Raw genomic sequence first — 24,898 nt, 5'->3', positions numbered from 1 at the left:
TTTATGTACATTATACATATAGCTACTTTCTCATATTTTAATGGTTAAAAAACATGAAATATTTGTGTAATTATTGTTATAATTTATTTTTTAAAATTTCGGATGTACAGTAAAAGTTTTATATTTTAATTGTAATATTGAAAAATTAATAGTTATAACTTTGATATTTTAAATGTGAGTCCTTCTCAACAAATTTCCAATGTAGTTCATCAACTAAACTATGCTCCATTGGATTTAAGCTCAAAACTCAAAAGAAAGAGAATATTTTTTTTAACTCGAAATTTGGAAAAGACTAAAAGAAAAGAAAAGAAAATAATAAAATAGTGAAGGCGCAGCCAAACACTTGTGAGGGACATGAACCACACACTCAGAGAGTTCCATCAACGTAGGAGCATATTCAAAGCCCATCTTCCTGCTCTTACTAGAACCTTCCCAATCAATTTCCTCTAATTAGGGTTTATCTAGGGTTTAATTACTCATCCCAATTCCCCAAACCCCAATCCTAGTTTCTCCTTCTCAATACCCAAATGGTTCGCTCCCATGGCGTCACCCTCATTAATCGCCTTGCTCGTCGATCTTTCTGTCACGCCAACGATTCTGTTCGCGCGCATCCTTTTCTATTCTTTCTTTCGGGATTTTTCTATGAAATATGATTTTCCAATTGTGTGGGAATTTTTAATTTTCAGGTTTATCAAGCACTTTTCCAAAGGGGTTATAGGACATTGAACTCTGGGCCTTGCAATCCATCTAGAGTTGTTGGTAGCTTTGCATCCAATGGTGTGTTAACTGTTAAATTAACCCTTTTCTTTTCTTTTTAAGATCATTACATGACACTTTGGGAAATTTAGTAAATTGTCAATTTTTGTTTTCGTTTCAAAATTTTCTATTCGGGTTTTTGTGATTTGGTTGTGTGGTTATTTTGTAAGGTCAATGAATTGCTTAATGAATTCACTATTGGTTGTTTTCCTTGCAATGCTGGATTTTATTTACGTGTTCTCCACCCCCAAAGGTATATACTTTTCAATTGTTGCTTATGCTCACCTGGTCTCCCTTGTCCATTTGCAGCTGGAGATGGCGTTAATTTGAAGAAATGGTTGCTGTTGGGAGCGGCAAATAAATATTGGGGACCGTCTAGATCAATTCATGGCTCGGGTATAAATTATAAAATACAACATCACATACATGGCTTGATTTTTACTATTCATGGAATCAGGAGCTTGAAGTTCATTACCTTTCATTCAATACTCTCTTTGTTTCCATATTCATACTTGTTTGTTGTCGCTTGCATGTGGATGACTTATTTGTTTTTCCCCTAACTCTATTACAGCATCATTGGCAAGAGACTATTATGATATTCTTGGTGTGAGTAAGAATGCTAGTTCTTCTGAAATAAAGAAAGCTTACTATGGGGTAAGTTTTTCCTTGCCTACATGAATTTAGGTACTGCAATATGTGTGCTTTAGTTATCTGACCCATTTCCTGGTTAAACTTTATCAATTCATTAATGATTTGTTTGGATGAGGAATAAAATAGATAGGGAAGAAATTTGAGGGATAGAAATAGAAAGAAAATAGATAGTTATCTGACCCATTTCCTGGATAGAATGTTGTTAAAGTAATCTTAGGAGAAAAAGAGATGAGGAATCTTGGTGATGGAATAAAGGGGTTGAAGAAGAGGTAAAAAAACAGAAGGGGGTGTTTTAAGGCCTTAGATGAGTGCAGTAATGCTGCAAATTAGGTAATGTATCAGAAGGCTAGAAAATAGAAATAATACAAGGGAAGTTGTGAGTGAGGTACAATCCAAAGTTTTTGAGGAATTTTATCAAGATCTTGAGACAAAGAAGGGAAAACATAAGATGCATAAACTTGGCAAAAATAGGAAAAGGACATAGATTAAAACCAAGTAAGATGTATTAAGGATGAAGAAAGAAAAGGTTTTGGTTATAGATCAAGATATCAAAGAGAGATTGGTGAATTGTTTTTTTTTTGTAAGTTTTTACATGATGGGTAAGGATTGACTATGAAAGGGTTAGAAACTCAAGAGTCAAGAGGATGAGAAAATTTTGGCTTACTAGCACAATTTGAGTTAGAGTGGTAGAAGAAGTTGTTAAGAAGATGAATAATAATAAAATTGTTGGTCCTAATGCTAATTCTTATTGAAGCTTGAAAATGTGTAAAAAAACAGGGTATCATTTGGTTCACTAAGCTATTTATTACAATTGAGATTTAAGGAAATGTCATATGGATGGAGGATGAATTTTTTGGTTCCTATATATAAGAACAAGAGAGATATTCAAGATTGTATAATTTACAAAGAGATAAAACCTATTAGTAGGAGCAAAACAAGGTATATACATTGCAATTTAGTAAGAATTAGGAGGAAAATTTCTTGAAAGTAAAAATTGGAGATGTCATACCATATGTTTCTAAGTATTTGGGATTAATATTACAAAATGATGAAGACATTAATGAAGATGTCACACACAGGATACAAGGTTGGTGACTAAAATAGAGAAAGACATTGGGGATTATTTGTGATCTCAAAATACTTATCAAGCTTAAACGGGAGTTTTATCATATTGCTATAGACCAATTATACCATAGTGTAGGGAATGTAGCATTTTAAAGGGACAACCAAAAAAGGTAGTATAGATGAGTATGTTAAGATGGATGTGTGACCATGTAAGAAAGGATATGATACAGAATGATTGTATACGAGAAAATATTTGTGTGATGTCTAATGGGGAAAGGATGAAAGAAAATCAGTTAAGGTAGTTTGAACACATGCAAAGAAGGCGTTGGTGAGGAGAGTAGATTGCATGATTTTTAATCTTGTGAATGTGAAAAGGGTTAGAGGAAGACTAAGAAGGACATTGAAGGAAATTATTATAAGGGGTCTTAGGGTGATAATATCCTTGGAAATTTGGTTTTCAACTGAATCTAATGGGATCTTGGGATCCATATAGTGACCTCACACAGTAGAATAAGGCTATTGTTGTTATTTGTTTTATATGCTTTGATAATCTGAATATGCAATTTTGTATTATATTCATGTTTGCATTGTCATGCCCTATTCTTCAAAATTGTGAAAGTACTTTAGTTCATCCTTTCTTTTTGCCGTTCTTTCTACTTTGACATGAAGTCATCAAACAAGGTTGGCCAGCATATGAATTATCTTTCTAAAATGATATGTATTTTTTTCCTTCTCAATTTCTCTTCATGTTCTGCAGCTTGCAAAAAAGCTCCATCCAGATACAAACAAAGATGATCCTGAGGCTGAAAAGAAGTTTCAAGAAGTTTCAATAGCATATGAGGTGGACTCTTGGTGTTTTTGTTTTCGTTTGTACCAAAGCCAGAGGTCTATTTTAAATCTTCATATCCCAAATTAACTCACTGCTTCTTTGTTTTATTTTTTCTTGTGTTGTAGGTTTTGAAGGATGAGGAAAGGCGTCAACAGTACGATCAGGTTTAGCACTTTCCTGAATACTTTTTTAGCTCTTCTGCTCAAATTTTTTCTGTTACACATTTTTCTCTAAGTTGGGATAAATTGTAGAATAAATTACATTAACTTTAGTGCATGACATAGTGCAATTAGAAACTGAGGGAATAGTAAGATTTAAATAGTGGAGTTCTGCTTATTGGAGAATTAGAAATTTGTCTAAGGAATAAGGATACTTATGAAGAAAAAAAAAATGGAGGAAGGGGGTTGGTAACATGGCACATTTGTGCTTTGCATTGGAAGATAATAAGAGTATTCTCTTATCCCTGGTATTTGTCCTTCATGTACAGTGATGATATTGCTAAAAGAACTGATAATGTGGTCATTTGCTGTGTTAATATGTTGTGAAAATCTAAAATGAGATAAAACTTTCATTTCCTAGTATCTATAGTCATTACGGAGTGGGGTCAGAAAATTTTCCTTTCTGTGAATTTTTACTGCCCAGATTGCTAATGCTTCCAATATTTTTTCTGGCTTTGTTGATATTACACTCTTTATGCTCAATAGCAGCATTTCATATTTTGTATGGGTAAGAATTTAGGTTTATTTCATGTTTGAGTACAACTCATACTTCATGTGCATGTTTTTTTGGTTAAATTGGTATTTTAAATTTGTTTTGAGTGGATTTTTACGTTCTCTAAATTCTCTACTGCATCATTCATTTGATTCACTTTTAACATAAATATCTAGCTTGGTCATGATGCTTATGTAAACCAACAAAGCACTGGTTCTGGAGGCGAGGGTGGCTTCAATCCTTTCGAACAGATATTCCGTGATCATGTAAGGATTTAGTAGTTTCTTCCCCTTATTTTATTAATCATCTCTATTAGGAGATACTTCTTTCTTTGTTGGTCTGCGTTGTTGTTGTAAAATCAAAGTAATTACATTCATACTCCACAATAATAAGGAAAATTCATTATTATATCATTTCAGTTGTTAAATTTGTGATGTACTAGCACCCTAGAAGTGGAGCTTCAATTATTAATTCAATCTAAAGATGAAATGATCTAATGATTCATTAAACATCTGGACAAAAATGTATATGGTGAACTTTGTAGTAAAAAATTTCCATTTAATTTTTATGCTTGGTTATGCATCAGTTTCTCATTTTCAATTGTAAGTGTATATTGGGCTTGCTTTATCACCGGAAATCTGTATTTTACTAATTATATAGTCTTTAATTAAATATAAATGGCTCTAAAATTTCCTTTGACATTCATCCACATTTGAAATCTAATATGGTTTTCTCAATTCTGTCAATGGCAATCAGGATTTTGTCAAGAGCTTCTTCCATCAGAATATTGGTGGAGAGGATGTCAAGGTTTTTTCTTTCTTCATATTTGGACTCTTTTAAGTAAGCTAAGGAGTTGTTTGACCAAAGGCATCTCAATAATTTCTTTCAGACTTTTATTGAACTATCTTTTATGGAAGCAGTACAAGGGTGCACCAAAACTTTGACATTTCAAACGGATGTGCTTTGTAATGCTTGTGGTATGCTCATTAATAAGCTCTAAAGGTTATCTGTCACTACTATATTGATTTCACTGCACCTGGAAATGAAGTTCTCAACCCCAAACCTTTTGCTTAATGATCTATTACAGGTGGCAGTGGTGTTCCACCTGGTACTAGGCCTGAAACTTGTAAGCGATGTAAAGGGTCAGGAGTGGTCAGTATTGTCTTGAAAATAATTTAATCTTTTTTTTATATATAATTTTAAGTTAGAGATGTATTGTTAAATTGATAATTTTGGGACATGTTCAGTTATTTGTACAAGCTGGCATATTCAGAATGGAGAGTACTTGTGGTACCTGCAAGGGAACTGGAAAAATTGTATCGGTATGGTATAAATAGCCCCTTCTTTTACTTTTGTAATATTTAAATCTCTTAATTTTAGTATATTTCTCAATGGTTCAGAAAATATGATGGATGGAGTCACTATGATAGTGTGATCCACATAATTGGGTTATTTTTCTTAATTATATTGTTTCTGCTTGGTAGTATTCAATGTCTCAAGTTATTCTTCCACTCCCCCGCCCCCCCCTTTTAGTAAAAATATACAATGAATGACTCTATGTTCATTATACTATATGGTATTTCATACAAATTCCAAAATTGTGGGAATATATTTGTAAATAGTAACTTTTCGTCTTTTGTTGGTATCAGAATTACTGCAAGTCTTGCAGGGGTGCAAAGATTGTCAAAGGAACGAAGTCGGTCAAGTTGGATATTATGCCTGGTAATTGTCATTTCAATTTTTTAGGGATGAATTGCTGTTACTAGTTACGTAGGCCATGTGGATATGACATCCAAGGAACTAGGCGACCCCACTCCTCTGCCCACTAAACTTAATTATCATAATAATAATAGCACATAGGAAAGAAAATACCTAATGTCCTATTGAAGGTGGAAAACCCTAAATTTTTTGAATAATTTTAGGATGCATGTTGACTCTATTGCTGCCTTTCTATATATGTTTGTAGTTGTTTCTTTTTCTGGGGGGGGGTATGCACATCCCTTCTCTTATTTCTCTTCGCCTTAATTGCTATGGAGAGGTTTGACTGATTTATGTTTTTGACATTTTCAGGGATAGACAGCAACGAGACCATAAAGGTTTTTAGAAGTGGTGGAGCAGATCCTGATGGAGATCACCCTGGTGATCTTTATGTTACTATCAAGGTACTTCAATAGCTTGGGAGTTGGAAGTCTCTATTTTTTTGTTAATACTTTTAGTCTTGACATTTTTATTTGTTTCTCCTTTTTGCAGGTTAGAGAAGACCCTGTTTTTCGCAGAGAAGGATCTGATATTCATGTAGATGCTGTTTTAAGTATCACTCAGGTGATGATCTTTGATGAAGAAACCTTTAGCAATGTTTAATGCAGTTATCTGGTTGAGTTTTCTTGTGATCCATTTGTACGTTCATTATGGTCCCTAAGAGAGTGTGGGTTGACATCTATTTGGCTTATGAAAGATAGGTGACATCATGTTGCTTGTTTTGGTGTCACCTATCTTTTAGGAACCACAATGATAGTTTACACTAAAAGGAAATGTGTTCACTAAAATTGTTTTTCTCTAGAATCACATGCAATACTTCAGAAAATGTATTTCTATATGAAGTTTAGACATCTATCGCTGAGGTATATATAATCGCTTGGTAATACTGAGTAGGTGTTTTTGTTGATCTAAATATCTAATTAAGAATTGTGTTAGAAACTTTTGTCCTGTTCAAGTTTTGATGGCGTGAATTTTGTTTGTCACGGTTGGAGAGAATCGGTTTTATGTAAATTATTATTTAAATTTTTTATTTAGTATTAATAGTGATGATGGTGGATGTCGTTAGTGCTGGAAGTTTATTGTCATAATATTTTGGATCCCAAACATTTGGTTAGTTGTTTATGTTGCATTTAGTGATATTATTGTAATTAAACTAAACACTGGAAATTTGTTTATGCGTGTGTTTTAGGCAATTTTGGGGGGAACTATTCAAGTCCCTACTCTTACTGGAGATGTTGTACTTAAGGTTAGTGTTATATTGAAAGACATAATATTTCTTATGGCACTTTTAGTAACCGGGGAAGTTTGAATGATGAGTCTTGTTTGGCAGGTTCGCCCAGGCACCCAACCTGGTCAGAAAGTGGTTTTGAAAAAGAAAGGTAAGCAATTTGATACCATATGGGGAATTGGCGAACTTTTGTTACTTTTTTGAGATCGTTGGGGAGAAAATACATTTGGAATTTATGGACATGATGCTTCATGGATTTTTAAAGGCTGCTAGTTTAAACAGTTAAGCACATTTTTTTCACCATTCTTATCTTGTTTATTCTTTTAACAGGGGTCAAGACAAAAAATTCTTACACATTTGGGGATCAATATGTTCATTTTAATGTCAACATCCCAACGTAAGTGTCTCCTTACATATTTTATAGTGTCATTTATTATAAGCTGTTCGCTCCTCTTTCTACACCATGTTTAGGTTCTCTGATGGATGCTTAGAATATAAATGCCTGTATTTGAAATATTATTACAGAAACCTGACACAGAGACAGCGAGAATTAATTGAAGAGTTTGCCAAGGAAGAGCAAGAAGAATGTGATAAACGGAGAGCTGCTTCGGCTTCTGGTTGAAAACATTTGCAGAATCTCCACTATTTGTTTGTTGCCAAGTCATGCTCAACTAGGTGGATATCCACTTGTTAGAAGTTTTGTAGGAGCATTAAAGATTTTTTTTTTTTTTTGCCCCATCCATACATAGTGTATGTAATTTTTTTTTTCATAAGTGATGTTAACAATTCAAATTTTAAATGTTAGTATTTAGAAGACAATTCCCTTGTGCTTATGCATCGGTGGAATTCTGGTCATGTTGTATATATTTTTCTAACAGGAGGTGTGCAAGTCACAAGCTGTCATTCTTGTACCATGGATAGAAGAGCTTGCTTAAACCCTACTTTCCTAGGTCTATAACATTGACATGCATCTTAATCTATGTTTGGGCTAGGCCTGTTAGTGTTTACGTGATAGACCTTTTTTTTAGACTTAGTTTGGCATGTTTAAAAGCCTAGCATGACTTAAAAAGTCTGCAAGTTTAGTGCCTTTGAACTAAGTTAAAGTAATTATCTCTAAATAATAAGTGAGCTTAATTCTTTAAATAAAGATATACTTGGCTCATTGTTTTTATCGGTTAAAAGTTATTTTATAGTTAAAGTTCAGTATAAGAAATTTAAAAATAAAATAAAAGTGATTTGTTTTCACATTAATTAGTTTAGGATTAGACGGGAATAGAAATGTTAAGGTGTGTAATTTATTTTTCATTGCTAGTAACAAGAAAAAAATAGTTAGAAATAGTTTACAAATATAATTTAAAACGTCAATATGAATAGGAGGTAGTATTTATTTTTACACAATGAACAGTAGGCAGTAGTAGTAAATAGTTTTGAAAAATGAGATTAGTGACAATGAAACATGGACAAAATGTAATTAATTAATAATGAAAGTTAGTGGTGAGAGTATAAATAGTTGGAAATAGTTAGAAAGCAGGAAATAAAATATTAAGAATAGGAAACGGTTAATGACAGTCAACTGAGAAAAAATAAATAGACAGTGATGGAAATATAAATAATTTAGTCATGGAATAATAAACAGTAAGATAAAAATATAAATAATTAGTAATTGTCAATAGCATAAATATAAATAGTTAGTATAGAGTATAAATAATCAATATAAGTTTATAGTAAAAATATAAAAACTAGTGACAGAAATATTAAAATTAATAGTTGAATGGTTAAAACAATAAGTCCAACATAGTTTCATAATATTTTTCACACTACTACATTTTACCTTTTAGGTATACTAGATTTGACATCATTCAAGATCAAGACTACGGATTTACTTTTTCTTTACCACAATATTATTCATTGTTTTATTTCTTTTCATAACTTCAATACAAAGCTATAATCACGGACTGCAGAGCATGGATGGATTTCACAGTGTGTGAGCTGAATCCTGCCATTTTGATCACATAATTCCACTCTTTCAATGTCCTCTCTTTGTCTCAGTTAGTGTGCGCCATCATAACCATGTCCAGAATCAAACCTACGTCCTCATGCTTACAGTTCTTCAAGATTTTTATGCACTCTTCATCTCTCCTACACATAACAAATCAATCAATTAATTCTCAATATTAACAAATTAATTATTTTATAAATAAATAAAAAATCTTCAATAATTAAAATTTAGCTTAATTCAACTTTTGATTCTCTATTTTGTCATTTCTTGAATTTGGTCTCTACGTTTTATTTCACGAATTTAATCATTCCACTGTTTTTAATTGTGTAATTTTGGTGCATTAGCTATCTTGACATTCAATATTTGGATTTGACTAACTAATTACTTTAAGTAAAAATGAGATTAAATAATTACGTCTATATTTGGATTTTATTCTTAACTTTAATGTTTTCTAAAAAAAATAACTATCATTAATGTAGTTACTATCATATTCAATGCATTAGCCATTCTCTCATGCATGTAATTTATGTAACAAATTAAGCCTTTAAATTTGGTGTGCAATGGCAAACAAAAACTTGTTGGTTGATTTGGATTTAGATGACTTTTCAATCCAAACAATTAAATTTTGTTTGTTTGGTTGGTTTTGTTTCCCTTAATGTTTACTTCATAATTCCAACCAAACTAACACAATTTTGATATTTTAAATATATTTTAATTTTTGGTTTCAAGATAATAAAAGTGTGTTTCCAGGCTATACGAAATCAAGTAGTCAAACTTTCCACTGAGAAGTGTTTAGTTTTATGCTTCAGGATGCATGTGCTTAAAATCTTTCCAACTAGCTAGGAGGTGATTTATCAACTATTACAACCTCTTGGAATTGTTCATTTAAATCCATACCTCCGGAGATTATTTCATGAGCAATCTTCTAGAGTTCATGAGATTGGGCTTCTAGAAATTTTCGTCCATCATTTGAAACTTGAGGTACCAACTAACAACATATTTCGTTGATCTAGCTTCTAAATTAATATCATATTTCTTTTGTAATTCCTTCTAAAAACCATTGGCAGTAGTGTGTGTATTGTAATAATCATACAAATCATCAGGTAAACCATTTTAAATAAAGTTCTTACACATGATCAAAGTCATTTTCAATCCATGCCTCTAGTTCTTTTTATTGAGCATCAGTTAGATTTTTTGGTAAAACAGGTTTGAGATTGAGAGTAGTGAGAACAAAAGTGACTCTGCGCATGGTCAAGAAGAATAACCTCTTCAATTTGCACCTTCAAACTGAAAAGGATTGTTGAGATTAGCTAGAACAGTGTCGTGCTCGATAGACATAGCAGAAAATTATATGTCGTAAATTTATTGAAGCAGAGGTCGAACACAAACAGAAAAAGGATAAGGCTAAGTCCAGGACGAGGATACTCATCCAATTTTTTTTGCAATTTAATTAGTCATGTATGATGCAATTGACAAAGATTTGACCTTATATATTCAAGAAATAAAAAGATGTATACGAATGACATATCCAACAAGAAAAAGAAAAAAAGATTGGATAAAAGAACTCCTATAAAAGTGAAATAGTTAGGAAATTAAAGAAGCTTCTCATTATGAGATAGTTTTTGTGAGAGAAAATCAATGAGTTATTCTCCATGAATTGAAGGTTTCTTCTTCTACAAGAAAAAGAGAGTTTAGAGAGGGATTTTGTAACATTTTCATTCAATCATAATGCATGGAGAGATTCAAACACAATTTTTTTCTAATTAAAATTTATTAAAAATTATAAAATAAAAAGAAAATCATTGAATATGATGTGAGATTCGCAAAATTATCATTTTTAATAAATTTTAACTGATAAAATAAAATGTATTAAAAAAATATATTGTTAATATTTTTCTAATTTTTCTAATGGAGATTATATTGTTGTTCACAGCTGTAGTCCACAATCGATAAACAACCTAAATTTTTGTGCCTTAGTCTAACCTGTCTTAGTCTCTTTTCTTGCTTCATCTTTGTGGGTGGTGTTATTTTCTACATTTGTTTTTTGTTATTAGCATTTATTTTTCTTTTGGATTTACATCTTCTACCATCAACAACATCATAATTCAAAAAGTTATAATAACTTAAATGTTTTTTATGCAAAGACAATAATGAGAATTTAACCTAAAACTTTTTGCATGCTACCCAAACCTCCACTACTAGGTTGATCTCATTTAAGTTCCTATGAATATAATTTCATTTGAGTTTTTCAAAACACAAAAATCATTGTTTATGATCTTAATAAAGTTATTTATTTTAAAATAATTTGTCATTACTTAATGAAGAATTCACATGCAACTAGCATATCATGTCAACAGTCATTTTAAAATTGCATCTCACATAATGTGGTTAGATACATGTCACATTAACACTAATTATTAATAGTAATTATTTTTAAAAAATTTACAATTTATGAAAATTAAAAATCAAATATGAAAAAAGAAAACCATATTAATTTAATTATATATACAAATATTAGACACATTTTATTGAGAGCTAATTCTTTTAAATTGTTTATTAATTTAATATTTTGTACTTGCAAGAAATGTCCGAATGAGAAGTATACCATGTCTATTTCACAGGAGTTAAATTCCGGTATTTGAGTACCTCAATAAAAGCCCCCTTGCCACCAAAATAAAAGATGCACTATCAATTTCATGCGGTATCTGAATAAGATTTTGATTTGAGTGATACTATATAAGTTTAATTTCTTTAAGGTTTTATATTTAAAGTTTGTAAATGAGTAAAACATAATCGAAAGAAAATACCTCATTAAAGGTGGACAACCAAATTTTTCAACGAAGAATAGTCATTAACAAAATTGGTAAGTATATACTCTACAATAATATCATGAATATAAAAAAAAATCATGCAAATACACATTCTAAATGAGGGTCCATAGTAACTATGGCGTAATGCTGCCAAGAGAAATCCACATTGATGAAGTTGGTGCTATTTCATTTAGTGTGTCCAGTTTCTTTTATTTTTTTTTAATAAAAAGTTAAAGACTATTTTAAAGTTAAAATTTAAAATAAAACATTAAAAATCAAATCACTTCCTTATTTTTTTTACTCTTTCTAATCTCCGATAACTTGCTCCAGTGTGTACTTAAATAGAACGTAATGGGTGCGGACAAAATGATTAAAAACAATCACTAATGGTCAAAAGTAATTAAAATCACTAAAAAAATAATAGATATTTTGTGGCACATCACAAGGGAAAAAAAAACTAACATGTAATTGAAAATACGTTTTGGAGTGAGTTCCATTGTTTTACACAATTATACATTTTCATTTTTTTATATACCAAAGTATTCCTCTCCCACAATTATATACACAACTATTGCGTGTTGTTGTAACCACTGCCAATTCGGGAATGGGGGCCAAATTCACACTTATTTTTCCAAATAACTTTTCCCCCCCCCCCCCTCTTCGGAATTCGGTAATCTAAAACCCAAATTCTGGAGTTTTTTTCTTGCTTTTTATTTTTTTAATTCTTTGCATATTTTGTTTAATTTTTTTAATAATGCAAATAAAATAATAATTAGTAGTATATCTAAATATATTTTAATAATATAAATAATTATTTACATATTAATGTAACACTGAAAGAATTTTTTTTTATAATTATTCATATTTTTTAAAAATTAGTTTATCACAACCAAATAATATCATGAATAGAGACAAACACTAACAGAATCAACATGTAGACATTTTTGTGATAACCCTTAGACACAAACAACAACAAAAAAAAGTTATCTAAATTTTGTTTTAAACCAAAATATTACACATAATTTCAAGGAATAGGTGTGAATTCGGATCCCCATCCCAAGTTCACACCCGCAACAGTGATGGGGGATAATTTGGTATATAATCTGGGAAGGGGATACTCATGTAGATTAAAAAAAAAAAGTCAAAAGGGTTATGGGGGTAAAGAAATCAAGTTAAAACGCTGAAGCATGTAGACATTTATATGTATTGAAATTAATCAGTGTTCAATTGGAAGCTCACAATTGTTCCATTTCTTGGGACAAAAATGAAACCATAATTTTCAGTTTCTTGCCCTAATGGTTTTTTCTCAATAGCTTGTAAGGCAGTGTGACTGTGATCCAGTGAAAGAAAAATGTATCCAACTTTTTATTATAATTGTCAACAATGAAAGTTCTCACTTCTTTCCCTTGAGATTGATTACTGAAAGCTCTTGTTCAACATACTCTCCTGCACACATAGGTGGATATTTGCTTGCAAGGGGTGATTCTGCAAAATGTCCCAATGGCTTCAGAACTGCATCTGATGCTATGTGTGCAAACAACTACATTCACAGACATATGTTATCAGTCAATATAACACTGACACAAGTCAATTTCATAAAACTCTTCTTTCCTAGAGTGAAAAACGACCATGTTTTAGTCCTCACTTACCGTTGAAGAGACTCTCCATAAGCTACGATTCTGCTCTTGTGCTAAACTTATTGCATCAAGTGTCCTCTTTGTGGCAACAACCTCATGCATGCCAGCTATGCAGTCCCCTCCAGTTAACCACTCTATCTGCATTTTAAAACAACAAGAAGAAAACACACAAAAGAACATTAATAATGTAGAGTCAATCATATGTGAAATTATGACCTCAACGGCAATGAATAAAATCAGAGTAATGCTGACAAAACACTGAAATACCAGTTATTTGAGACAACTAACATTGCTAAACAGTTTTAAAAATAAAGACTTCAATATGTTTTAGGTCCCTCATAAATTAACAAATTTTGTTGAATCCCTAATAATTTTTTTCTTTGCATCAAGTCCCTAATATAACAATAAATTTATTTTTGATCCTTGTTATTTTATTTTAGTCCTTCTAATATATCTATTTTTTCATTTTAATCCTTATAATATTTTGTTCATTTTGTATTAGTCCCTTTGAAAAATATTTGACAGGGACTAATAACAAAATTCACAAATTTATTAGAGACCTAAAACATATTTAAGCCAAAAATAAGACAAAGTAAAAAACTGGTAAGGTCAATTTCATCAAAAAGCCAGAAAATATGAAAGGACAAAAAATCAGGTATATATTTCAAGCTATCAAAGTTTGAATTCCTTCCGGTGAAACATCAGCAAATTCCAGTAATTTTGATTACCTGCTTTCCTGTCTGAATAAGAAGACATCCTATTGGAACCTTCACTTCAACTTTCTGTCCATTTCTTAACCAGATGTTTAAACCAGGAAATCTACTTCTACCATGAATTGTTAGGAAGTTAAGGTCATAGTGATATCCTGCAAAGATAGTTCCCTCCTGACCATATTTTTGAAGGTCACTCCCTGTTGGTGCTAACAGATGCGGGCCCTAGTACATGGTAAAGAGAGAGAATACATTATACAATCACTAGAGTACACAGGTAATTTCTTGAACTATGCAAGTAAGAATATGCTTCAGTGGTTCAACCTATCATTCAATTCTACTTGTTGATAATGCTGCATGGGTACAACCCAATAAAATGTCTTACCAAATAAATGACATGTTGAAAAGCCTAAGGTATAGCCCATTTGGTGGCTATATCATAGACAAAAAAGCTTCAACCAGATGTGCCTTTTGTTATTAAAATAACAAAAGTGGCAGCGTGCGTGAAGCTTCCACCATTGTGGAGTCTTACAAGGGCTAGCATTTTATTAAAGTCAAAATGAAAGACAATGATACCATTGAACCATAAGAGTGAGGAATTTTTGTTTACAGAACATATGCTTTCCTTTGCAAATGGGATTTCTGCAGTATATCTATTTGCACAAGTAAAGAGCATCCTGCTCCTTTTGGAGATGTCATATAAAATGCATGCCTTGCTGGACAGTGGATACAAATATAATTTTAAGCAAGGGAAGAAACTATCAAACAACTAACGAAATACATCAAATAAAATTATTGCAACTCTGACAAAAACATTGCCACACAAACTGGGGAACCTTTGTTTCCATGTTGAAAATGGGTAATACTTAGTAGCAAATGCATATGATGCACTGTGCAAAAGGAAATGGCAGTCAGTAATACAATCTATGAGATGAAACTGTGAATTGTGTCCCACAATATTTGTGTTAAAATGAATCTTGAAGAAATTATTTGTCATGATCTATAAATTCTTTAATCAACTGATTTCTTTTGCCTTCCTATGAGTAACATTAATCACCGGGAAGCAATAGATGTGCTCACCAGCTTCATAAGAGAAGTGAATGCATCCTTTGGAAGACCAAACCCAATAGCTGCCATTTCAGCAACCACCTAAAAACAAATATGCACATTTAGATCACCACACATTAGAAATAGCATGAAAAAAAATGACTGACTTCAATTGCTGCTATCATTTTGTATCCCCAGGAATCCATAGTTTCTTTCCATTCAGGGAAACCTTCAGGTATTACTGGCTCAGCATTAAGTTCCTGTACAATTTATATAAACATTAGGTTTAAGAACTAGGACAAATGTCTTACGGATAAGAAAAAAGAGAAAGCATGAGACCTGAAAACGAGTATTTGACGGTCGAGGACCGATCCTCCAAAAGTATCTCCATTTGAGATCAGGTCCAACAGGAGTGTTTGGCTGGTTTTCTTTTGGCATCGCTTTCAGTTTCTCCTGCATTTCTTCATCAACCAAGCTTCTTGGAACTTCTACTTTCTCTGGTGTAACCCCAACCTGTTACACCCATTTGAGGCATCATTTGTTATTACCATGTCTTAAAATCTATCAAAGATAAACCTCAATTACCAGAAACCATTTACAGAGTACAGAGAAATGAAATGTTGAGAAATGTGGCAATTGCAGCAGGAAAAGGAAAACCAAACTAACGCAAATTATGTAGATCAAATAATAAGTAAAAACCTTAAAACTTGGCCAATTAAACAAAATGAAAAAAAAAACACTGTTGGTCCCAAAAATAATATAATCTTAGTAACTTGAATCTCTACTGTTGGTCCCAAAAATAATATAATCTTAGTAACTTGAATCTCTAGCTTTATAACATCTCCATTCCCAACTACGTAAAAAGAGGTTCAATTCAGTTCATTTTGGCATAAAAAGACAGCAAAAAAATAAACAAAGCATAGGACTAAAAAAAAGATTATTTACAACATCAAGGACTAAAGTATTGGACACTTACAATCTTAGTACTAGAATGGGGGACTGAATTTGATTCCTTAAAACCAAACAAGTGTAATGCAACTAATCCCAATCATTGATTAGTTGATATTACGACACATTCATGATTTTTCAAGAAGATACACACAATATTGACAGTTGATTTTCTAATTAGCCATTGACACTTTCGATCTCAAAACTAGAACAGGGGGATTGGATTTGATTCCTCTAGAGTGAACAAGAGAAAAAAGAAAGTAATCTCAATTGTCAACAAAAAAACAAAACAAAACAAAACAAAAAGTCATCAAGTTATGTTCCAACTTCCAACATATTCATGATTTGTTATGCACCTCCTCCTAACATCAACAATTGTTTTTTTCTTTTCTCAACTTGAGATAGTAGTTTATAAGAAAATCATCAGATGACATTTCAACACATTCATGATTTGTCATATATGTTCATATTATATGGACAATTTTTTTTTATTGTAAATGTCAGTTGTTAGTTTCTGTTAGCAAAGGGATTCGAAACTGCAACCTCTTCGCCTTTCCTTCTCCCTTCACCGTTAGACCAACCTTATATCTCCAATATATATATCGACAATCGATGTTTCTGAATACGAGAGATAGTTGATAAGAAAAATCATCAACACATTCATGATTTTTGCAATATGAGATTATTATTTATTTTACCACTGCTCACATTAAAGAGAATAAATAGGGTTTATACCCAAAACAAAAAGAGTGTGGAGTCAACCCTCACGCCACACCCCAGAAGGGGAAGAGCGTTGAGGAATCAAAATGACGTCGAAAGAAAGAAACTTGACCTGGTAATGCAAGTGGGGTCTCTCATGGCGGTGTTTGAAGTCGCGGGGTTTTGAGAAGTAGCGCTCCATCATGTCGATGAAGCGATCGTTGTCCTCGACGGTGCAGCGAGGGTCCTTGACGAGGAGCGCGCCGGTTTCCCTGAGGCTGCGGCTGACCTCGGCGCAGAGAAGTGGGTCCCACTCGCCGGAGAGGGAGGGAGAAAGATCTATAACGGGGAGATCCATTATTCAAGAGCAGTGATGATGGCGGGAGAGTGAGTGCGTGTATTTATACATACGATGCTTTTTGGGGCCCATCCTTGCTGGGAGTGGAGTGTGGAGCTCATTCATCATGTGCGCGGAATTTCATCCATCTACGCCTTTCAATAACCCAAAAAAATAATAATTAAGATTATCACAATGAATTATTTATTTTTTGAATGATTTTTTTTTCAAAATTTTCTGGTCAATAGTTATAGTTTGTCACTTTTAAAAACAAATATCTTATTTTTAATGAAGCTAGATTCTTCGTTCTTCAATTGTCTTGTTTGGCTTTAGAAGAAAATGAAATAAAATACACATACATGTTCAAATTACCTAATTTTTATTTCATACTTGTGAGCAACATTTAATTATTTTTTAAGAAAAAAAATATTTGTAAGAAAAGAATGCTAATATAATACTAGGAATGGGCATGGGTCTTAGTTAACTCAATCACCTAATTAACTTGAACCAAATTGAACAAAAACATTTGAGTTGGTTCTGCCCATAGGTTTTGTTTGAAATTTGAACTTGAAAAGCTGATTATACCAATTTGGATATTGAATATGAGCACATGGAACCCAACCTAGACTTATACTATTTTACATAAATTTTTATATTGTGTAATTTTTAAATTCTATATCTTTTCATGTTGCGTAATTTTATAATTATGACTTTTGAAACTTTTTATTAGTTTTTTCATTCTATTATGATTTACTAGTTTTATTAATCCTATTTGTCTTGTTACTTTTTTTTATTATTAAATAAACTCAACCACTCGACCTAATCTAACCTCAATGTAAGGTTGATTTGGTTATTTGTTAATATTATTTGAAAATCTAAAAACAACCCTAATTGATTAACTTGTTTTAGATCTAAATATCTCTTCAACCTAACTAAACTCAATTCATACCCATTCCTAAATAATACACTCTTTTAACATTATTTTCCTAATACACACTTCTTTAATTTATTATAATTTACATGATTTTCACACTAATTGAATAGAACCTATTAAACAAGGAATATGACTATATTTTTTTTATATACAGATGTGATTATAAGGAGTATTCTTGATTGATCATTTAAACTAATCACATTTGAAGGCACTCTAAAGTGAGTTGTTCCTTCTCAATGAAAATGAAGACTATTATGGTCATACCTAATTTTCATACGACATATAATTAAACATTATTAAATGGGTGGAACTATATGGTCCCGCATATTTTTAAACACACCCAATATAGTAAAACCTACTCAAATACATATTTGTTTAGATAAATAATTTCTCAAATATTGGATAACCTTTACTTAGAAAAATACTCTATGAAATGACTGAGATGCCAAAAAAAATATAGCAAGAGTAACTATTTCAATAGCAAGGGTCTCACAATTTTATGCTTGCTCCCATAATTTCCATAGCATTTCATCTTGTATTTATGTTCTTGTTATGAATGAAATGGACTTTAAGTATCCTTCTATAAAAAATAATTATTTCAATAGCATAATTCAAAATACTTATATGAACTCAATTCATTGGATAAATAGTTAAATTTATCTCTAAAAATGTGAGATATTGATAAATTGGTCCTTGAAAAATAAAAAATTTAAATTTAATACTTAAATGTATAAAAATGTAACAAATTGGTACCGTAAATAATTTAATGTCCAATAGACCCTTAAACATTACAACTTAATATGAAATTGATTTTTAAAAATTATAACTTAATAACAAAATGGTCTAAAAAATTTAACGACAAAACTAATTTATTATGCCTTTTACACATTCAATAATTAAATGTGTAAAGAAAAAATGTTAGTAAGGAAAAAAAGGCTAAAACTTAAAGGAATGGCTTGATAGCATTGTTTAATATTATTATTTTTGTTTAAAAGAATTTATCATTTTAAATGAGTCGGGAAGGGATGGCTCCATTTCCGTTGCCAAAGTTGCCTTCGGAAGCTAACTACATTTACTTTTGCAATAATTGTTGCCGTGGTCACGAAGTCTTTCTTGTAGGTGCGTAGTATAAGTAAAATATATCACTATAAGAATAGTTTGCCAATAAAGATGTAAAGTTTAGGTCTTCAGGACTAAAGTAAGAACACCATATGCGAGAAGGAGAAAAACAATAGTTATATTTATTCCAATATTTGATTGCTTTTGAATAAAAGGAAAAAAAGAAAAAGAAAAAGCAGGTGCCATCTTATTTACGCAATCAAGATCGTAAAAATGGAATTCTACCTACTACTAAAAGTGTTAGATGGGTACAAAATTCTACCTGTTCATAATCATAACAAAAACTATAACATGTTAATAATATAAAGTTATATTTAAACTTAAAGCATGCATATTGTTCTGGATTGACACATTGGGCTTAATCTGAAACAGCATATTGGCCAGTTGTTTCCTGCACCTCCAAAAATTGCTTCTTACACCTAATTCAAAATGCAAAATTGCACTCCAAATTTTAGGGATGTTAAAAGTTACATTCCGAAAAGGCTAATCTGGAATGTAATTTTACAATCCAGATTAATCTATCCAAAAGGTAAAAAGGTGTAGTAGGAAACAAATTTTAGGGTGGATGAAGAACTACCGGCATATTTAGTATAATCTGAATTAACATATTGGGCCTAAATTTGACAAAGCAAACATGTTGGCACACACGTAAATGAGAACAACAAAGGCAAGAGTCATCGTTTCCCTAGTACTACATGATGAGCAATACATGAGTGCTGCACCAAATACTAGTCGAAAATATCATTTAATGAGCTTGTATGTATCCCTCGGGCACCCATATTGTTAACTCTACCCTAGCAACGAAGTAGAGAAAATATAAGGCAAGCACAAACAACACTAAGTATACGTTCACTTTAATTTTACTTTCACAATCTCTTACGGTCACTGACATTGTTGTTAAATGGCAGCCATGGTGGAATAGCCTGGTGGATTTTTTGCCAACTACAATAGGTAATTTGTGACAGGAGACCCATCATGGCAGCACCATAAGACACAATGGCATGTTTATATGGTGAAATTTCAGTCTTCCGCTACGTTCTGTCATCTATAATTGATAACAGTGATCATTGATTTTGGCTTCAAAATCCTTATGTGTTTGGTTGTGTGCGAAGAAAAAAGAATAAGGAATAAATTTTTGAAATTGGAGGTTTCAGTGGTAGGCACTTGGCAGGAAGGATGATGATGATGAGACAATCTCTCTTCATGCCACCAAAGAACTAATGAACCGACTGCACGCTATAAAATATCGCATGTCTCTACACCAAGGCACCTATATAAAATGAGATTTTTGCCTTGGTTAGATCTCTTCTTTGCCCATTTAAATTCTTTGCATTAGCGTCATCCCATTTTCATTATGCTAGACATCCAAGGCTGTGCATTCACATTCCTCGTTTGGATTATATCAATTTATCTGATCAGATTCCTCTTCAGTCTTCACAAGTCACCGCTCTCTCCAGTAACCCATTGTTTCCAAGAGAAAATACCAACTGCTGCAATTGTTAATATGTGGGCCATTGCAAGGGATGCAAAACTTAGATAAAACCCACTAGTATTGCCCTATAAGATTCATTTCCAAAGAGAAAGCTATTAAAATACAGATGTAAAGGCCAATCATTACCATCTCTTGCCATTTGGAAGTTGACGAAGAGGCTTCCGAGGAACTTCACTAGTATTATCTGTCATTCAAACAATTCTAGCATGTATGGTCCAATGCTTTGATCGGAATGTCCATTCTAGAAACATTAACAAAGTTGCCATGGACCATGGTAGATAAAAAAGGACTGGCTCTCTTTTTGGCCAAACTTCTAGTGTGCAAACCTGTTCCATTTTCAACAACCTAGCTTGCAATATTATAAAAAAGAAGAATCAGTTCTAGTTATAAAAATACCAGGAAAGGAAGATGAAATAATCTGCAGTAAGAATCCAGCTTAATTCTTAACATTATGTGTTAAATAAGAAGTTCTACCTTGTACAATATTTTGCATTTTTATATTATCCATTTAAGAACTTCTGAGCAGTGTAATAATAGAATCCTTGACAGCATAATAGAGACAACTGAAGAGGTGTAAAGAAACTCAATCCATTTTTTATATTAGAAAATGCATGGTTCAATTTTCAAGCTTTAATTTGGTATGTTTGCCCCCACCAATAGACTACAATTTTTGTAACATAGTATGACTTGCAAACCAATTGCTACACAATGCGTGTGTTCTTGCTATACTTCCATCAGTTGTCTAAGTCAATAAAATTGATCTTAAAATCTATGCAAAACTTCTACCAATCAGTACCACTGTCATGGAAAGTTTTTCCAGAACCTCAAGTTTAGGTCCATAGGGAAGAAAAAAAAGTCACCAACTCCATAATTCAAGTGCTCACTAGCAATCTTACAAACCTGGCAGGAAGTATTTGCATGTCCCAAAATGACAGGTACTTTGAAGTTCATCAGTGGACCCAAATTTGCTGCTTCAACTTGAGAGATGGAAAGAATGTGATGTGATCTATGCAATTGCATTTGACAAACAAGTGGGCCATTTCTCCATCTGAAAGGCAGCAAAACTATCTTGGACCTTGACCATATTCAAGTCAGACAAAAGATGTCATAGATTTCACTTATCCCCATCCAAAACTTGTGTAAAGGGTTGGCAGAACATAAAATTCCATTTCAACATATTCAAATGAAACTCTGATGTCTGACAACTTTTGAAGTGAGGCAAACCATGAATTTAGACTTCACATCTTAGAATGCATCAAAAGTTTACCAATAATCCCGACAAGAACATGAGCCTTCAGTGAAATGATGGAATCTGTTATTATCTCTAACGATAATCTCTCTCCCTGTAACTTTTGAAACAAGTTTTATAGCCTCATGACAATCGCCACATACACGAAGATTTTTAACAACACGAATCACATCTTTGGCCCCAGTACTGATCAGTGCAAATGCAACAGCTAACTTCTCACTATGACAGCCAAGGAAGTACTCCTTCTCCTCCTCCTCTACGTCAAAGAGCACAAACTCAGTGGTCGGGTTATAGCCAGCTTCTCTCAAATCCTTAAATAAACTTTCAAGTTTTTCATATATCTTGTGTGACAAAGGATGGGAAGTGTCGCCTACAAGGAATTCATGAACGACCCCATCAACTTCAACCCAACTACACCCAGGTAATTTCTGCATCCCTTTCTGATTCAAACTAGACCTGATTTTTTCTGCTTCATCCCAACGATGACTTGCTGAATATATATTCGATAAGAGAACATAATGTCCCGAATTCCATGGTTCTAACTCAATCAGCTGCTTCAACACATGCTCAGCCAATTGGGTATCCTTATGTAACCTACATCCTCCCAACAAAGCCCCCCAAACAATAGAATTGGCCTCCATTGGCATACTCCTGATCAAATCCTGCGCTTCAACCAACAAACCTGCACGAGCCTGGAGATCCACCATGCATCCATAATGCTCTATAGTAGGAGTTACAGAAAAAACACTACTCATGCCACTAAAATAACGGTGACCATCATCAACCAAACCAGCATGAGTACATCCACAAAGCAAACCAACAAAAGTATTCCCATCCGGCTGCATTCCAACCTTTACCATTTGGCCAAACACCCCAAAGGCAGCTCCAACATGTCCACACATAGCCAGCCCAGAAATAACAGCATTGAAGACTACACAATCCTTCCTCCTCATCCCCTTAAAAACCTCCTTCGCCTGTGCCACACTTCCACATTTCGCATAAAAGTCAATCAATGCAGTACCCAACACAGGATTAGACAAAAACTCATCCCCATCCATCAAACCCCTAGCCCAATTCCCCAACTCCAACGCCCCGAGCCTTGAGCACGCCGAAAAAACTCCCACCATGGCGTAACAATCCGGTCTCACGTTCTCCCTCTGCATCTCAAAGAACACGTCAAGTGCCTCTTTCGGCATCCCATTGGAAGCATACCCCTGAATCAAGGCACTCCAACACACAACATCCTTCTCCACCATCCCATCAAACACCCTGCGCGCTTCCTCCATGCTCCCACACTTCGCATACATATCAACCAATGAGGTCGCTACAAACACGTTCCCAACCGACCCACTCTCCCTCATATACCCATCAATCCACCGTCCACTAGCCAAGTCCCCCACCCGTGAACAAGCATACAAAATGCGAACCAACGTGAAGCTATCTGGCCTCAAACCCATCTCCAACAACCCTCTAAACAACCCGAGAGCCTCTCCAAAGCAACCGGACTCAATGTACCCACAAATTATAGCAGTCCAAGACACAACATTTTTCTCAGGAATTTCATCAAACACCTTGCGCGCATCGGTTAAAAACCCGTTTTTGGAGTACAAACAAACAAGGCCGGTCTTAACGAACACGTCCCAGTCAAACCCAGTTTTGATTACAAGGGAATGAAGGCTGAGACCCACGTGGAAGTAATGTGGGAGTCTGGTGCAGGCTTTGAGGACGAAAGGGAAGGTGAAGTTGTCCGGGGCAAAGCCGTGCTGGCGCATGGAGGCATAGACCGAAACGGCATCGCGGAAGGCGTCGTTGGAGACCATGCCGCGAATGAGGGTGTTGTAGAGGAAGATGTTGGGGTGCGGGGTTTGGGCGAAAACGACGGTAGCGTATTGCGTGGCGGCGAAGTGGAGGGAAGAGCGTAGGAGGAGGTTGATGAGGTAGGTGTCTTGGTGGAGACCGAGACGGAGGAGAAGGCAGTGGCATTGCTTCGCTTGGTGCAGAGACTTCAAGCCCCAAGCGAAACACTTCTTCAGCTCTGAGCCCATGTTACTACCACGCATCACTAAATGCACCATATATATATATATATATATATATATATATAGGTTTGTGCACCTTCAACCAAATGCAATAAATTTGATCATGTATATATATATATATATATATATATATATATATATATATATATATATATATATATATTCAATTTCCCAATTATTTTCCTCCATATTTATGCTATTATACATATACTTCTCACTTTAATATCCATTTTTTTTATTTAGACACCAATAGTTGTTGTAAGTGTATTAAACACTGATGGAAGCATTGTTGGACATGAATGAATATGATTTGATATATGAAATGTAATATATATAATAATGGAATGAAGTTGTTTTGTGTGATTTCATGTATCTAGTTTTGATTATATATAGCACCTTTTTCTCTAGTTGTCATGTTGTTATCATATGGTTGACTCATACCCATTCCCACCATCCACGTGTAATCATTTATACTTTCTTGAGCATCACTTTCATTTGTAGTAACAATTCACTTTTTGAAAGTTTAATATCTCAATTAAAATATTTTCACATGATAAGTCAGATTTAAAAACATGAAAAGATGACAAGTCACTCACCTTATCAAGACATAAGTTCTGGGGCCTCCAAAAGTTCAGCTCCTTTCAATTTTAACTCCACTCACCCAAGAATTGGCAAAAACTAACATCAATCCCCAACTTCACGTCATTCTAACAACCATCTTCAAATCCCTCCAAGCGGTGAAGCTATGTCTTGATAAGGTGAGTGACTTCATCTTTTCATGTTTTTAAATCTGACTTATCATGTGAAAATATTTTAATTGAGATATTAAACTTTCGAAAAGTGAATTGTTACTACAAATGAAAGTGATGCTCAAGAAAGT

At 33.2% G+C, this 24,898-nt stretch overlaps 3 protein-coding genes across 3 annotated transcripts; 1 reads left to right on the top strand and 2 right to left on the bottom strand.

Annotated features, from left to right (window-relative positions):
• The first annotated feature begins 333 nt into the window (after positions 1-333).
• On the top strand, positions 334-8,005 carry LOC114379889 (chaperone protein dnaJ GFA2, mitochondrial). The gene is made up of 18 exons (XM_028338692.1): positions 334-599; positions 687-777; positions 1,066-1,152; positions 1,328-1,410; positions 3,230-3,313; positions 3,427-3,465; positions 4,189-4,278; positions 4,769-4,819; positions 4,902-4,989; positions 5,100-5,164; positions 5,260-5,334; positions 5,662-5,734; positions 6,083-6,174; positions 6,263-6,334; positions 6,960-7,016; positions 7,101-7,149; positions 7,329-7,395; positions 7,524-8,005. The coding sequence occupies exons 1-18, from the start codon at positions 528-530 to the stop codon at positions 7,618-7,620; spliced, it is 1,332 nt and encodes a 443-aa protein (XP_028194493.1). The 5' UTR covers positions 334-527; the 3' UTR covers positions 7,621-8,005.
• A 4,974-nt stretch (positions 8,006-12,979) lies between these two features.
• LOC114379891 lies at positions 12,980-17,313 on the bottom strand. Its single transcript, XM_028338693.1, has 7 exons — positions 16,982-17,313; positions 15,541-15,714; positions 15,369-15,461; positions 15,235-15,303; positions 14,173-14,379; positions 13,457-13,582; positions 12,980-13,347 (listed from the first exon to the last, which is right to left on the bottom strand). Exons 1-7 carry the CDS (start codon positions 17,204-17,206, stop codon positions 13,201-13,203), a joined length of 1,041 nt encoding a protein of 346 aa, XP_028194494.1. The 5' UTR covers positions 17,207-17,313; the 3' UTR covers positions 12,980-13,200.
• Positions 17,314-19,955: 2,642 nt separating this feature from the next.
• Positions 19,956-24,063, bottom strand: LOC114379886 (putative pentatricopeptide repeat-containing protein At3g08820). Its single transcript, XM_028338688.1, has 2 exons — positions 21,631-24,063; positions 19,956-21,075 (listed from the first exon to the last, which is right to left on the bottom strand). The coding sequence occupies exon 1, from the start codon at positions 24,052-24,054 to the stop codon at positions 21,994-21,996; it is 2,061 nt and encodes a 686-aa protein (XP_028194489.1). The 5' UTR covers positions 24,055-24,063; the 3' UTR covers positions 19,956-21,075; positions 21,631-21,993.
• Positions 24,064-24,898: the final 835 nt, after the last annotated feature.

Source organism: Glycine soja, chromosome 12, assembly GCF_004193775.1.
Source record: "Glycine soja cultivar W05 chromosome 12, ASM419377v2, whole genome shotgun sequence".
NCBI lineage: Eukaryota > Viridiplantae > Streptophyta > Magnoliopsida > Fabales > Fabaceae > Glycine > Glycine soja.
Note: the sequence above shows the minus strand (reverse complement) of the source record. Positions and strands in the feature narration are given on the sequence as shown.

Coding starts and splice junctions, on each gene's coding strand:
- LOC114379889 (XM_028338692.1), top strand. CDS start 528: ATGGTTCGCTCCCATGGCGTCACCCTCATTAATCGCCTTGCTCGTCGA. Junction 3,314..3,426: donor AAGTTTCAATAGCATATGAG/GTGGACTCTTGG, acceptor CTTGTGTTGTAG/GTTTTGAAGGATGAGGAAAG. Junction 4,279..4,768: donor AACAGATATTCCGTGATCAT/GTAAGGATTTAG, acceptor AATGGCAATCAG/GATTTTGTCAAGAGCTTCTT.
- LOC114379886 (XM_028338688.1), bottom strand. CDS start 24,054: ATGGTGCATTTAGTGATGCGTGGTAGTAACATGGGCTCAGAGCTGAAG.
- LOC114379891 (XM_028338693.1), bottom strand. CDS start 17,206: ATGGATCTCCCCGTTATAGATCTTTCTCCCTCCCTCTCCGGCGAGTGG. Junction 15,304..15,368: donor AAATGATAGCAGCAATTGAA/GTCAGTCATTTT, acceptor ATTTGTTTTTAG/GTGGTTGCTGAAATGGCAGC. Junction 14,380..15,234: donor TCACTTCTCTTATGAAGCTG/GTGAGCACATCT, acceptor ACCATGTACTAG/GGCCCGCATCTGTTAGCACC.